At 42.6% G+C, this 14,984-nt stretch overlaps 1 protein-coding gene and 1 long non-coding RNA gene across 3 annotated transcripts in view; both read right to left on the bottom strand.

Annotated features, from left to right (window-relative positions):
* The window catches only part of CTDSPL (CTD small phosphatase like), a 137,066-nt gene that overhangs the window by 78,023 nt on the left and 44,059 nt on the right, over positions 1-14,984 (bottom strand). For both annotated transcript variants that reach the window (XR_014556502.1, XM_083704303.1), the window contains exons 3-6: positions 11,289-11,321; positions 8,306-8,407; positions 5,577-5,633; positions 197-289 (exon numbers count right to left, since the gene is read on the bottom strand). Coding sequence is in view for 1 of the 2 variants with exons in the window: in XM_083704303.1 (XP_083560429.1) it covers positions 197-289; positions 5,577-5,633; positions 8,306-8,407; positions 11,289-11,321 (285 nt within the window). In the remaining variant the exon portion in view is untranslated. The remainder of the gene's footprint in view (positions 1-196; positions 290-5,576; positions 5,634-8,305; positions 8,408-11,288; positions 11,322-14,984) is intronic.
* On the bottom strand, positions 10,618-11,275 carry LOC310827921. Its single transcript, XR_014556562.1, has 2 exons — positions 10,802-11,275; positions 10,618-10,747 (listed from the first exon to the last, which is right to left on the bottom strand). It is a non-coding gene; the product is annotated as an uncharacterized lncRNA (long non-coding RNA).

Raw genomic sequence — 14,984 nt, 5'->3', positions numbered from 1 at the left:
ACGCTTGTTCGGTGACTCTTCTGAAGCAGTTCGCCCCGTAATTCTGAGGGGCGGCTCTCAAGAGAAGCGGCTCTTATTTATTAAGTGGCAAAGGTTTCCCAGCTGTTCTGAAAGTTTGCTCTAGCCAGTTTCTGAGGTACCTGGAAGGAGGTAAAATATACCAAGGAACACAGAGAGGCACTGACACACGACCTACCTTTGCTAGACTGGCTGTGAATAGCACACATTCAAAGAGCTCTCCCATCCTCTGGAGGAACTCATCCACGTGTGGTCGCTTTAATACATAAACCTGGAAGGATGCAGGGAGGAGGAAAGGGTGGGAAAAGAAGAGAGGTTGAGACTCTGGTGGAAACACACCGCGGAGATTAAATCAGCAGAGAAGAGATGTTGATGGGCCCTATTATTACTCGCTGCACAAAAGGCGACAGGCAAAGCAAGCTTGCAAGGTGGGTGACTGGAGTAGAAAATTGACAGTGGCATGGGAAGCAAGGCAGCTGCGGTTGTTCTTTATTTTTCTCCATTTGCAAACAATCAGTTTTTAACTGAACCAAATAAAAGAGCTGTCTTTCTGAGCCAAGGAAACTGCAATACATCTGGGACATTTAGTGCTTTCAAGGAACATCTGCTTGAAACGGTGTTACATCTGCACACTGAAAAATGAGCACCACAACCATACAGCACATGTTCTCTCTCCCCCCCCCCCCATGTTTAAGGTAACGTTGGATCCTTGATGGTGAAGCAGGTAAACATAGCAAAGTTGCCCTTGGTACCCAGTATATCTGGTTGTTGGTCTTCTTGCTGTTAAGAGTTGGGAGAAGACGCGTGGACTCGAACCTCTCAGCATTGCCTTCACTGTGTTGTGGCTACTTCCCAGTGCAAGTAATCAAGGATAGGCCATTTAGAATGCACACAGCCTATCCTGGATTACTTGAACCAGGTCACAGCCTCTTCTGGAAAGATCATTCAAGGAGCACTGCCCTTCGGGGAACGAAAGTCATCACATACTAAAGTCATGCACACAGCTTTCAAATGACATGTTCCTTGTTCTTCTTATTTCCCTCTCGCTATTATTGTGGTTAAAAAAAACAAAAACCAGAATCCTTAGCTCAAAAGAAGACTACTACTGTTAAAAACAAAGCCCCAAATCATAGCTATGTTGCTAGATGTTCTACATTTTGTTTGAGTTCCGCACCCTGATCATCCTGGACAGAGGATGGAGAATGACTTCTGTGTTCGAGAAAATGCAGCTCTCTCCAATCATTATTTAGTGGTAAAAGGTAAAGGTAAAGGTACCCCTGCCCGTACGGGCCAGTCTTGACAGACTCTGGGGTTGTGCGCCCATCTCACTTAAGAGGCCAGGGGCCAGCGCTGTCCGGAGACACTTCCAGGTCACGTGGCCAGCGTGACATCGCTGCTCTGGCGAGCCAGAGCCACACACGGAAACGCCGTTTACCTTCCCGCTGGTAAGCGGTCCCTATTTATCTACTTGCACCCGGAGGTGCTTTCGAACTGCTAGGTTGGCAGGCGCTGGGACCGAGCAGTGGGAGCGCACCCCGCCGCAGGGATTCGAACCGCCGACCTTTCGATCAGCAAGTCCTAGGCGCTGAGGCTTTAACCCACAGCGCCACCTGCGTCCCTATTTAGTGGTACAACAGTTTATATTGTGAAATGCATAAAGAAGGACAGAACTTTTTTATGTATGCTACAACAGCAGCAAGAATACTCATTGCAAAGTATTGGAAGACACAAGATCTACCTACCCTGGAAGAATGGCAGATGAAAGTTATGGACTATATGGAATTGGCGGAAATGACCGGCAGAATCCGAGACCAGGGAGAAGAGTTGGTGGAAGAAGATTGGAAGAAATTTAAAGACTATTTGCATAAATACTGCAAAATTAATGAATGTTAGAATGATGTTGGCATGAAGTTAAGTGGTTCTGGCAGCAATGTTATAAAGGAGTATGTAAAAATGGATTGTTATCAGGTGAGAATGTAAAGATATAATATATCAAGGTAGAGGAATAAGATAAAAATAAGGAGGGAAAGGATTTGCTGAATTAACTAACTGAACTGGAATACAAAAAAGGGAGGTGTGAGGAGGTCAGAGAAACAAGTAAACGAAAGATAAGATATGAAAAGATTGATTTGTTTTTTAACTGTTTTTCGTTTTTCTGTATTTTGTAATTTTTACTTTTTTCCCCCTCTTCTTTTCTTATTTTGCAATTTTTTTGTAATCTTTTTTGAAACTTTAATAAATATCTTTTTTTAAAAAAATATATATTGTGAAATGCAATTTAACTCATCGCAAACACCCTTCAAATCAGAACTTCATAAGTGGGGGAAAAACCCAACCCTTTTCAAACAGCAGCGATTCTCTGCGCAAAGAAAGGAGGCGTTGGATGTTTCTTAAGACACATTTTAATGCACTCCTCAGTCCTTCTCAGTGCTAATGTAGGGAGGCCTGCTGGGCAGCGACACAGCACTCTGAAGGCAGAAAGCAGTGCCAAGTGGTCATGGGACTGGAATAGAAATTTACTGAGCAACTGCAGAAGATGCTTTGTTATTCAGATGGGCAAATATTGTAGGCAGCACCTGCAAAACTGCTGAAGGATCACCCTGTCTGTAGTGGAGGACAATACAGGATTGTGGTCATCTTGTTCTCTTTTTTGGGAGGGGGCAGGGAAGAGAGAAAATTGTCCCACGTTAAAAAAAAGATTCTTGCTCTATTCTGGCAATTTACAATTCTAACCCATAAGTTTTACACTTCTTATCTTTGGAAAGCGCTACCTTGGCACGTGAGGCTGATTAGGCAGAGAGAACTGATAAATAAAGATTGGAATTTGTGGGTGGCAAGTAACCCAGGTCCTGTTACAACAACAAATATATATTAGTTTGAAATCTGTTTAACTGTCATGGCTTGCCCCATACTATCATGGGAATGAAGGATCAGATGGTTAAGAGAACTTCAGGTCTCCTCAGAGAGCTGCCATTCCCAGGGCTCCTTTGGAGAAAAGAATGAATGTTCCACCCCTTTTAAGTCTGTAGCGAGAGAACTGGTTCCCTGCACTGCTTTGGGAGAAAGGGCAAATTTCATAAATACAACTGACTAAATGAATGGTGAGGATACATATTGGAAAAACATTTTTATCCTGCTGAACAACAAAATGTGTTTATAAAATATAACCGTTTCCAATAAAACCAATTTAAACAAGAAAGTAACAAGAATGTAACAAGCAAGCCATTTTAGTGGAAGTTTTCCTACTGGCTTTTCTCTGGGCAACACTTTCATAATAAAAAATTGTTCACGCCACACTGAATTTTGTTATTGACAACAAATACATTGCGACAGTAAAACAAAAAGAAACAACTTCCAGCAGTGCTTGATTTGTAACATAACAACACAACTACTTTAGAATATGATCATGGGACATCCAGAAAGAAGAAAACAGTGCAGCTACATAAGAACATGAATCATTCCCAAATAATTAGAAACGAGCCTCTTATATATGTACCTTAAGTATGTATACAAACTCAATGAGAGGGGCAAGCTTGCTTTTGCTGGGTAATCTCATTTATATTAGGTCTAATTGGAGACAAACACAGTCTTATATCCTCATCAACACAAAGAAGCCTTTCTATTTTCTGATATTTCATATTTGTCAGAATTGAAAAATCCCTGCTCCATATCTATCCACAATCTGCAAATTATATATATATATATATATATATATATATATATATATATATGCTGTACTACACTGAAACGTTTGTTTATTTTATTGTCTTTGAATCTTCTCACACTTGCCATCCTCTCCTGCCACACTCTTTGAGAACCATGGCCGTACCTTAACCCATTCTATTTAGGTGGATACATTAGAGAAACCAGTTTTATCAACTAGATGGGGAAAAGGCAGAAGTTTTCTAGTCAAGTGAATCAGTTATGTGAAAAAGTCTGTGTTCAAAGTTCTTAACGAGATCATGCAGCAACAATGTGCTCTGAGCGCGCACGAACAATTTGTTACTGATTGGGCAATCTTTTCTTGCCTACCCTTTCACCTTGTATATACACACACAAGATCCCGTTTCTTCTGCAATTCTAGTGATAACTTACATATTCTAGTTAACAGTTCAGCCATTTCAAATCCGAGTGCAAAGACTTTCAAGTGAATGCCATCTGGCCCCAGTGACATGCTATTTTTAATGTGTCAATTAGTTCTCAAACTCCATCCTTTCATAACCTGACACCAACTGGTGGGAAAGAACTCCAGGGTGAATACATATCCATTCTTTTCTTTCAATTTGACAATGTTTTTCTTTACATAGGCATTCAATTATTAGCTTTTTAATGGAACAGGAGAGGAAAATCACAACATGTAGCCACACACACATGTGAACACTTTATAAACTTATTTGACAATGGGTCTAGTTTATATACCGGGACGCAGGTGGCGCTGTGGGTTAAAGCCTCAGCACCTAGGACTTGCCGATCGAAAGGTCGGTGGTTCGAATCCCTGCGGCGGGGTGCGCTCCCGCTGCTCGGTCCCAGCGCCTGCCAACCTAGCAGTTCGAAAGCACCTCCGGGTACAAGTAGATAAATAGGGACCGCTTACCAGCGGGAAGGTAAACGGCGTTTCCGTGTGCGGCTCTGGCTCGCCAGAGCAGCGATGTCACGCTGGCCACGTGACCCGGAAGTGTCTCCGGACAGCGCTGGCCCCTGGCCTCTTGAGTGAGATGGGCGCACAACCCCAGAGTCTGGCAAGACTGGCCCGTACGGGCAGGGGTACCTTTACCTTTACCTTTACTAGTTTATATACACACTTTTACAATGTCCTCAATAATATGTACTGATGAGCATATTCTGGTGTCTTGTTAACACCAATAAATAATAAAGAGACTCCATTTCCAGTTGTCAAACTGCCTGTCTTTCTTTACTATGTTACTCAAGTGTTATCATTTGGGCCACTTCTCAAACCCCAGTCATCCAACCACCTAGTTTTGGAGCATTTATTTTTCTCCAGTTATAGTTGCAGTTAAAAGATGTTCCATCATTTCTTGGTCTTTTGAGACAAGGGGATCTTTTATATGATTTTCTATCCTGACAGGACAGCTACAGTGGTACCTTGGTTTAAGAACAGCTTAGTTTATGAACAACTTGGATTAAGAATGCTGCAAACCCAGAAGTAGGTGTTTTGGTTTGTGAACTTTGCCTTGGAAGCAGAACATGTTTTGCTTCCTGTTGAGTGTGTTCCATTTGTAAATTGAGTCCTCCACTGCTATGGGAAAGCACGCCTTGGTTTAAGAACGCTTTGGTTTAAGAACGGACTTCCAGAACGGATTAAGTTTGTAAACCAAGGCACACTGTATTTCCTCCCCCTTCCTGAGTGCAGGTTTACTCTATGGGATCACTATGTGTCTCCTGATGATGGGAAAAGATTTCTGAAATTCTCAAAAGTAAAATAAAGAGGGAAAGACAATGTCCCGGCAATAGCTACCCACCCAGACACGAAAAGCTGCAAGGGAATACCAGCACAGCCAAAACCAGTGAAATTGTGAATAGAAAACAGCGACGCTCACCTGATGTATAGTTCCATCAATTTCAACGGGAACAATGAAATCTGCATTGCTAATTGGCTAGGGGGGGTAAAAGTGAAAATAAAATCAGTTTGAGAAAACATGAACAGTCTGTACTATCGTAAGCTCCCCGCACATGCTCCAGGGAAACATACTGGGAGGGACAGCACAGCTCTTGTCGAAGCCTGCAAAACCTTGACGACAACTGGCACAGAAAACTCCTTCGGAACAACTGCCAAAGAGCTGGAAAATTATCCTGTTCACATATTTACACACAAACCCAAATCTATTGCACAAACACATTTGCGCTTTCAGCTCTTGCAATATGGAAACAATGGGTGTCGGAGGATGCTTTCATTCATGTGCTCATACAGGCGGCGGGGGGGGGGGGGGGGGAGCTTGCTTGGCTTCCACAAACAGAGCCAGCAGGTAGAGCAGGCAGCAGATCTTCCTCTCAAGCAGGCCTGCTTTTGAGAAAAGGGTTTCAGCCTGCTGCATGAAGGGGCAGGGTGGGAAACCTTCCCTTCGTCTGAGCAAAACTGAGAATGGCCCCCTGCAGCAAGGATGGAAGGCATCATTTTCTGTTCCGCTTTGTATTCATGACATGCGGCGCCGTCCCCCTTCCGCTGCAGTTCGCCTTCCACCAAAAACTAAGTTACTTGTCTGCTGCGTTGAAACTATGTAAATTATTACATAAATTATGATTCGTTATGCTGTTCTACCCCATTCATTTCAACGCAAAGGAAACAGAATGCAAACAGAGTGGTAGAACGTAATCATTTGTGGACTGAAAGTAATAATAATAATAATAATAACAACAACAACAATAACAACAATAACAATAATAATAAAATTTTATTTATATCCCGCCCTCCCCAGCCGAAGTCGGGCTCAGGGCGGAACACTGATCTTATCCACTGGATTGATTTCCATTCAGGACATAGCATGAAAAAAGCAAAAATGGTCATTTTTCACTCCTGCTTCCATTTTTCCTGGATTTCTCTGGCATCCGTGTTCACAGATCAGTTAGTGGGGAAAGTAGCAGCCTTGGTTAATGTTGGTTAATAATGCAGAGGAAATGAGGGGACCTTGGTGATGCACTCTCTTTCCAAAAGGGGGAAAGAAGCAGGAACTTCAGTCCTAACAACTAACACCACCAGGAGGAAGAGAGGTCTGCACCAGCTTTTCCTGGGCCATGTGTTAAGAAAATAAGTTGGCTTTCCCTTTACCAAGGACTCAGAACATGTTGCAAACATTTTGAAAGGAGGTGTGTCCATGTTTAATGGGCAAAGGCTATGCATTTTCAGGCCTGATCTACAAGTAGCAACAAAATTAGGTTTACTGCTCCATTTCAGATTGCATGTGGGAGAAATCCTATTTTTGAATGCTTTCCTACATTTTTTTTTTTAAAAAGATCACTGCAAATAAGACCCTAGCAGATGTGGGAGAAATTTATTCCACCATGTACCCTGCTGTAGGGAGTGCTTTGTTTTTTTTAAACATAGAGGATCATTCAAAAGTGCTATTCCCCCACCCAAATTCTGAGGTGGCAGCCTTTTTAAATGACTGTCAAAAATGTTATGACAAGATGGCTTGCTCTTCCAAAAGCATGTCACATGACCTCTTGCTGGACGGCAACCATGCCGTTTATTGTAACACTGGTGACAAACTGTTGTTTACCTCATCTTCAAAGTATTAAAGCAAGGTACAAAAGAGACAGGCTGAATTTAGAGGATGTGAGATAATCGCACTAGCTCCTGGAAACAATGATGGGCTGCCAAGCCAAGGCAAAATTTATGGAGGCTGTTTTACTGAGCATACGTTTTTGTGGGCAACAGGCAACTTCAACATATGCATGAGGTGAAACAAACTAATAAGGTGGTCACTTTGTGCACACACACAAAGTCTGAGTCTAGGAGACGATGAGAGAGTTAAGATGGGGACTGAGGGTATATAATCTATTTGCTGAAGTACATGCACAAAATAAAACAGTTAGCATCATGAGTACTTAAACACAGTGCCTGTTCAAAATGGGAGACGTAAACGGAAATTGAATTACTAGAACACACACCTATATCTATTTTCGAGACCCCCAGGGATTTGTTAATAGTTAAAGCCTCCATTATGAAGCTTCTCATTCCATTATCCTGCACAGCAGCCCTTTATCAGACAGAATATCTAGGAAACAAAGTCTTGGTGCCATCATAAAATGCCAGGTATGGATGGCCGCTAGGTCGAGAGACAAAACATGGATCAGGGCAAATCTCGTGCCTATGCCAGCACTCCTGGAAACGGCTGCAGAGCTAGCTGAGGAACATTCAACTCTTCTCTGCCTTACAAAGGAATGCAGTGTTTCTTTACAGAAGTTTTCCCTTACTGGAAAGCCTACAGGCTTCACATGCACATTCTCACTGGATTCTCATCACTTGGAGCTCATTGTGTGAGGTGGCTTCACTGAAAGGCACCAAGTTTTGAGGCTATGTGGAAGCTCTCTCTCTGCCATGGTTAGTCATACATCTAAATCATCACTAAATGCTGTAAGACATGTGCTCCCTTTTCCAAAACAGATGCATCCAGCATTGGATCCCAACACTTAATATTTCAACTATTGTGGGGTGGGGAGAGGTAGGAGTAGGTTCCATTGTAGGACTTGTGTGTGTTTCTTCAGACAGTTATGGCCTATAACATGCATCTAGCAGCCTATCACAAAGGATACTACATAGCATACATACCTTAAATGAACTGTGCACCAGTGTTTCATCTAGATCAATGACCACACATTTCTTTCCATAATCAGATATTGTCATTTCTGGCAGGAGGTATTTAGCTGGTGGCTGAATGGAAGACACAGGAAGACCAAGCACTATTAGAAACATATCCCCAGAAAAGTTATTACAGTAGTAATTAGCACTGATGAGTAACACGGACATGTTGGGGGCAGTTGGTGGGAATCACAAGTGAGGTGTTGTGCTCAGGTTCTGTTTCTGGGCTTCCCATAGGCATCTAGCTGGCCAATGTGACAACAGGGTGCTGGACTAGTTGGGCCTTTGGCCTAATTCAACAGGGCTCTTGTTATGCATTTAGGTCTTTGGGAAGTGCAGCAGATGGAAAACATTGATTTGTGTAGTTAGTGTGTGGCTTTCAGTGTTGCTACAAAAAATCCTGTTCATAAACAATGAGAATGAAGAGAATCTCAATTCTGAAGGAGGATGAGATCTTCAGGAATAATCCTCGTGGAACGCCACCCATCACAATCTCTTCCACAACAACCAGTAGCTAACGTTCATAAGGACTAACAAGAATGCAATGAGAGAAACGATTCTTCATGAAAATCCCACTTTTAATCTTTTTTCTTAAGAAACCCAAAGCTGAGCTCCACAGTAAATCTCCCTATAGCTCAAGTGATTCTACTCCTCTGTGGTCAGAGTGTGAGGGCCCCTCAATTCAAAATGGACAGGAAAAGCACTGCTAAGGTATTGTAGTCTCACCGACAATCCATTACTTGACCCTCCTCTGGTATCCCATTGATTGGCTTCTCTGTCTCTCTCTCACACACACACAAACACACGGTTGAAACATGGGACCCAGTTTGGCAAAACCCTGCATGAACAGTCCTCTCCCAACTTCTTGGGATATGTGTGTGTGAGAGCCAAAGGCAACTGATGCTCTAAAGAGGTGATTGGCAGCATGATCCCTCCTCCCTCTCTCTTGGCAATCGTTTTGCTGTTACTGCATCTTTCGACAGGAGCTTTGCCCACTCTTCCCCTCCCATGAAGTGGTGATTTTTATGCTGATGAACAAATCCCGCAGAAATCTGGTATGGCCAAATCAGCTAGCATTTCCTCAACTAACTGGAAGATGACAAACACTCCCCCCTCCCTCACCCCCCCAAATGAGCCAAGGTACTGAGTCCCTGCCAACCATAACTAACTCCCCTTAAGCACATGGAAAGTACCTGCACAGGCAGCAGATTAAGGCCTCCGATTGATAACAGACTAGAAGCAGTCACACAAATGGCTGATTCATAACAGAATCAGATTTCAACCAGTATGTACATAATATTTATCTACACTGGAAGGCCTTCATTGCCTGGTGGCCACCAAGTGTTTGTAAATGTACTTTGGACATGAACAGCCTTTTGTTCTGGCGGTCACTGCAATGTAACACACAACACAATAAAAGCCAGGCCGCTGAATAAGGCTATTGCGGAACTGCATGGGGTGGCTTATCTTTTGCCGGGTGTTTATTTTAAGTCTCTGTGTGTAGCCAGATAGCTGAAAATGGAGATCCTTTTATTGTGCTGCAACAACAGGGCTGCTGGTAGTGGGATTTCTACTACGCATCTGTAAACTGATCAGAAATGTGAGGTAGTTGGGATGTGGTAGGAATTTGACCCATAGCTGGCCGCTATAGGCAGCTTTGGCTGCATGCTACTGTGGGGTAAGCAATTTTCTATAGCCACCAAGGTCACATTCACACCATGCATTTAAAGCATGCTTATACCACTTAAGGGACGCGGGTGGCACTGTGGGTTAAACCACAGAGCCTAGGGCTTGCCAATCAGAAGCTCGGCGGTTCGAATCCCCGCGACGGGGTGAGCTCCCATTGTTTGGTCCCAGCTCCTGCCAACCTAGCAGTTCAAAAGCACGTCAAAGTGCAAGTAGATAAATAGGTACCACTCCAGCGGGAAGGTAAACGTCATTTCCATGTGCTGCTCTGGTTTGCCAGAAGCGGCTTAGTCATGCTGGCCACATGACCCGGAAGCTGTACGCCGGCTCCCTCGGCCAATAAAGCGAGATGAGCGCTGCAACCCCAGAGTCGGTCATGACTGGACCTAATGACTGGACCCTTTACCTTTATACCACTTTAATAGCCATGGCTTCACCTGAAGAATCATGGGAAATGTAGTTTGTTAAGGGTGCTGAGGGATGTCAGGAGACCCCTCTAACAGAGCTACAATTCCCAGCACTCTTAACTACTGTTCCTGGGATTCTTTCGGACAAGTCAAGACTGTTAAAATGATATAAGCAGTACTTTTTGGGGGTTTTAAAAAAGGTGCCAGTATTGTGATAAAGGTGCTGTGGGTGCCAGCACAATTTGGCTGCCATGGGCAGAAAAAAGAGATGTGAAGATACTTGATACAGGTGACAAAAAATTCACTGGATAGAAGGGTGCTTAAATCTACGGTGCAACTCTAAAGCCCACTGGGAAATGGATTAAAGGAACACCAAGAATGTGGAACAATTCTCTTCTGGTCCAATAAGGCTAAGGTAGTTATGGGCACTTATAACTCTAGAAAAAACAAAATAAAATAAAAAGAGAAGCTGAAATTTCCTTTACACTTCGCCACGAGGGAGGCCTGTATACAGTGCTAGAAACTGGACATCCATTATATTTTGTTACCTTGTGGGTTAATTGATGCTGTTTGTTGTGCAATAACCATTTTTTAAAAAGTGTGTAATGACAAAGGTTTAGTGAATGGCTCAAGACATATTGAAGACCTTTATATGTTTCATTTGGTTCCCGTTAATATGATTTGTATTCACCAGCTACTGCTACTTCATCATCTTATCAGTTAGTATAAAAGAAAGGTCCTACAGCATGCAACAAAAAACCCCACATCAATCTAGACTCAACACAAGAGATAAATGATTAAACCAACCCCAAATTAAGAAAATTCAAAAATAGAAAAGGAAAAAGAATAAAAATACATACACTTGGTATGGGAATGACCTGCATCTGGTCACCCTGAAGGGGAAAGGAGAAAAAAAAGGTCACTGTCAGAGTAAGGTATTTCAAAAGAGAAGAACATAAAAATAAGTGGAAGTATCAGATTTAGTACTCAAACCATTCCAACAGAAACCCAAAAAGTTGCTTAAGAAACCAGATGAATAAAAAGGATCTAGAACTATGGCAACTAAAATTACCAGTTAATAGAACAGAAGAATTTGTAAGAAAGGTGGGTCCCTAGTTGTTAATTCCTATATTCTCCACAGTATTGTTTGAAAGAAATTTGCAAAAAATATAGTGAATAGTGAAAATGCATAGGGGCTCAGTCAGTACTGAAGTATTTAAATCCCCAAGATTTAAATCCCCAAGTAAAATAGTAACCAAAATTAGTGTTCAGAATAATTACCATATTTTCAAACACAGAGGACAGGGTAGCTTGTCACGTGTGGGTGGGTGCACTTTCAAACTTTTAAAAATTCTACCACTCAGAATTATTTTAGTGTTGCACTATAAACACAAAGCATTCACTGGAAAAACCAACGGACGCTCATGCTTTCTGACATCCATTTGTTCTCATGAGTTGAACAAGAGCCCTTCTGCTTGTCTAGAAGCAGGGCTTGGTGAACTGGGACTATATAAATTGTGCCAAAGTATCGTTTGAATCGGAAACACAGGACAAGCCCCCCCCCCCTTTTAATAGAATTTTTGATATGAGAGGTGCTGAGAGGCCACCCTATGTGAGCTTGGAAACTGCTTCTTCTGATTCCTGATGTGTAGTGGCTGGTTCAGGGTTTAAGAAAAGGCACTCTGTATGCACTCTAACTGCCCTGACATCTAATGATGAAGGGCAGCACATAAGTCTAACAAATAAGATAAAATAAATAACACGAACGCTTTCCTAAGCCTCGGGGCTAAGCCTTGATGAACCACACTTCCTTCACTTTGTCATAATGTCTATTTTTAAAAATAACTTTAACCCCCTTCCACTTTTCTTACAGCTTCCAGTTGTGTCAATGCCAATGAGTTATTAATTATTTTCTGAGCAACTGAAGTCACTGTGGTTATGTCAGAATCTTATTCCACCCGCTTCCAATTTCCTTCCTCTTAAATTTGTTTCATATCTTTGTTGCCGCTGCCTTGAAGCAAGGAAGACACAAGGAAAATACGTTTTCGATGTTTTGCTGCAAATCCTACACTACCTTCTCAGAGATTAGCAATGCCCTAGTTTGACGGCTGAAGACTGTCACCCTGAATCAACAGTCTACATCTGTTGTGTGGTCCTGCCACTCTCCATTTAATATAACAGGTCCACCCAAGCAAGCAGGGTGACAAACTGGACCTCCGTGCCCTCCTACCTTAAAGGGCTTACAGGCAGAAGAAGAGAGACAAGCACAGCAGTCATAGCACTGTTCTACATTTTTCCCAGTTTTAGGGTATAGATTTGTTGATCCAGAGGAAGAGAGACAATCTGATGCACTGGAAGTTACTCCAGTGCAATGCTTTGTGTCTATGAGACAAGCTCTGATTTCCTATAATTTCATATATGGAAAGATTATACTTCACCGGACTAGGCAATCTATGGAAGTTGCTGCTGACAATGGTGTTTCTGAAATAACCATCAGTTCTCTCGCTGGCAGGAACCAACACAGATATTCTTCTACAGAGCCTAAGAAGGCAGCCCTATATGTGTTTACTCTCAGAAGTAAGTCCCACTGAGCTCAATGGCACTTGCTCACAAACAAGTGGGTATAGGATTGCAGCTCAAGTGGCATTTTCATATTAATTCCCAAAGGAATAATTGTTAAATTCCCGAGTAGTCTAAATAGGCCTTTTCATTTAAGAGGTAGAGTATGTAGGAACCTGCAGCTTAAACACCATCTTCTTTGATGATTTTGTCATTACGCTTCCAACTCAGAATTTAACTATTCTTTTAATTATTACCCTCAACATAAAATTGACTTTATTCTGTTTAAACTACTGTTCAGTCTCCTGTTTTACCCACGGTTATCTATTCAGCCAATTGTCACAGAATCACTGAACACCTACAATCAGGTTATATTAGTATTAATTCAAAATTAGGAAATCCACGAGATTTGTTTGAGTTATCTGAACATGGCCATTAAACTGTTTTAAATTATCAGCATAGCCAGGAGGCTGCAACTATTTGCAGCAGGCAAGCACAACTTGGGGTCCACAAGCGGCCCAATGTGTCTTCTGTTCATGGAGACCTCTAGTCAATCCCATGACAAGCTACAATACATTGCTGGTGAGATGCATTTGGCTTGGTGGTTCACAGTTGGGTAGGATTCCAGCATTAGAGCAAGAATCACCAAAGAGGCCTTCCCTGGTACCCACACCTTTACCTACTGAAATTAGGCTCGAAGGAAGCATTCTGATTCAAAATAATAGAACAAGATGTGGCACATGCTTGCCTGCAGTGTGTGTGGTACTAACAATTTCATTAGCTTGCAATATGCTCCAAAATTTTGGTGACACCCCCCCCCCCCGATTAGAGGATGGCTTCATACAACAACCGCTCAAGCTAGTTTGCCGTCAAACCGAATGCCAGGAAATTTTCATTCTATTCTAGTGTGAAAAAGATATCCTCAAGTGAGTTCTATTTAAAACGTTTGTCAGCCCGACAGCTTGCTAAGTGTCGTCAGTTCAATCTTCTTGAATTTTCACCACAATTTCATGAAGAATATGGGAAAAGGCAAAGTCACATTTTGCTTCTTCTCATAATTACCAGAAAAAGACTGTTGGATCAGCTCTGTCCCCTCCTCCCTCCCAAACAGTCAACATGGCCACGTTTTTCTGCCCAGCATAGCAGAAAAGAGATCAGTTAAAAGGCAGGAACTGTGATGCAAAACAATCCACAACCGCATTCTGCCCTTGCACTCAAGAGCATGCACCTGCATGCGCTTATCATTTCCTTTTCCACAAACGGCTGCCATGGAATTCCTAGGCTCCTCTTTAAACTCCAGACCTGAATTAGTATGTGGAGCTAAGTATCAACTGGGAATAGTTTAGAAGGAAAATGGAAGTGGGGGGGGGGGAGAATATTCACTTAGCACACCCACAGCAGGCTTAGCCCTGTTTGGTAATTTGGTAGTTGCTAGGTTGCCTGTGATGATTTAAAGATGGCATGGCTCCACCACTGAGAGCAACGGACTCAGATAGCAGAGTGCTGCACTAACTAGAAAGCAACTGCAGTGCTCTGTCATCCAGCTGAGTTGCACAACCGCCAAGTGGAAAGAAATATATGGAGGCATCCTTGAGCTGGGCCTCTGAAGCGTGTTTGCATGTTGTGATTTGAAGGAAAGTCAGAGAGAGCGCCACGCTGTGTGCAGCAATGGAACAACACTGTTCCATCTTCTCGTCACAATTCATTAAGGGAAACGCTAGCTAGCAAGCTGTGGTTGGGAAGAAATCCTTGGTTAAGGCTGCGTGACATCACAAAAACCTACTGCAGCAAACTGAGGAAGGAAAGGAGGAAGCAGGGTGCGTCCTGATCATAAAACCTGTTTGCTGATTGGGCAGTGTGAACCTGAACCAGACCACAGACATTTCATCTAGAGGCTAGGTTTGCCATGCAATTGATAGTGATATTGTTTTCTTCAACAGCTGTGGCAGCCTGCAAATGACCTATTATGTTTCAAATGGGGGGAGGGAAGTGGTTTC

This window comes from Podarcis gaigeae (assembly GCF_964106915.1).
Source record: "Podarcis gaigeae genome assembly, chromosome: 12".
In the NCBI taxonomy this organism is placed as follows: domain Eukaryota; kingdom Metazoa; phylum Chordata; class Lepidosauria; order Squamata; family Lacertidae; genus Podarcis; species Podarcis gaigeae.
This window is presented reverse-complemented; position numbering and strand designations above follow the sequence as displayed.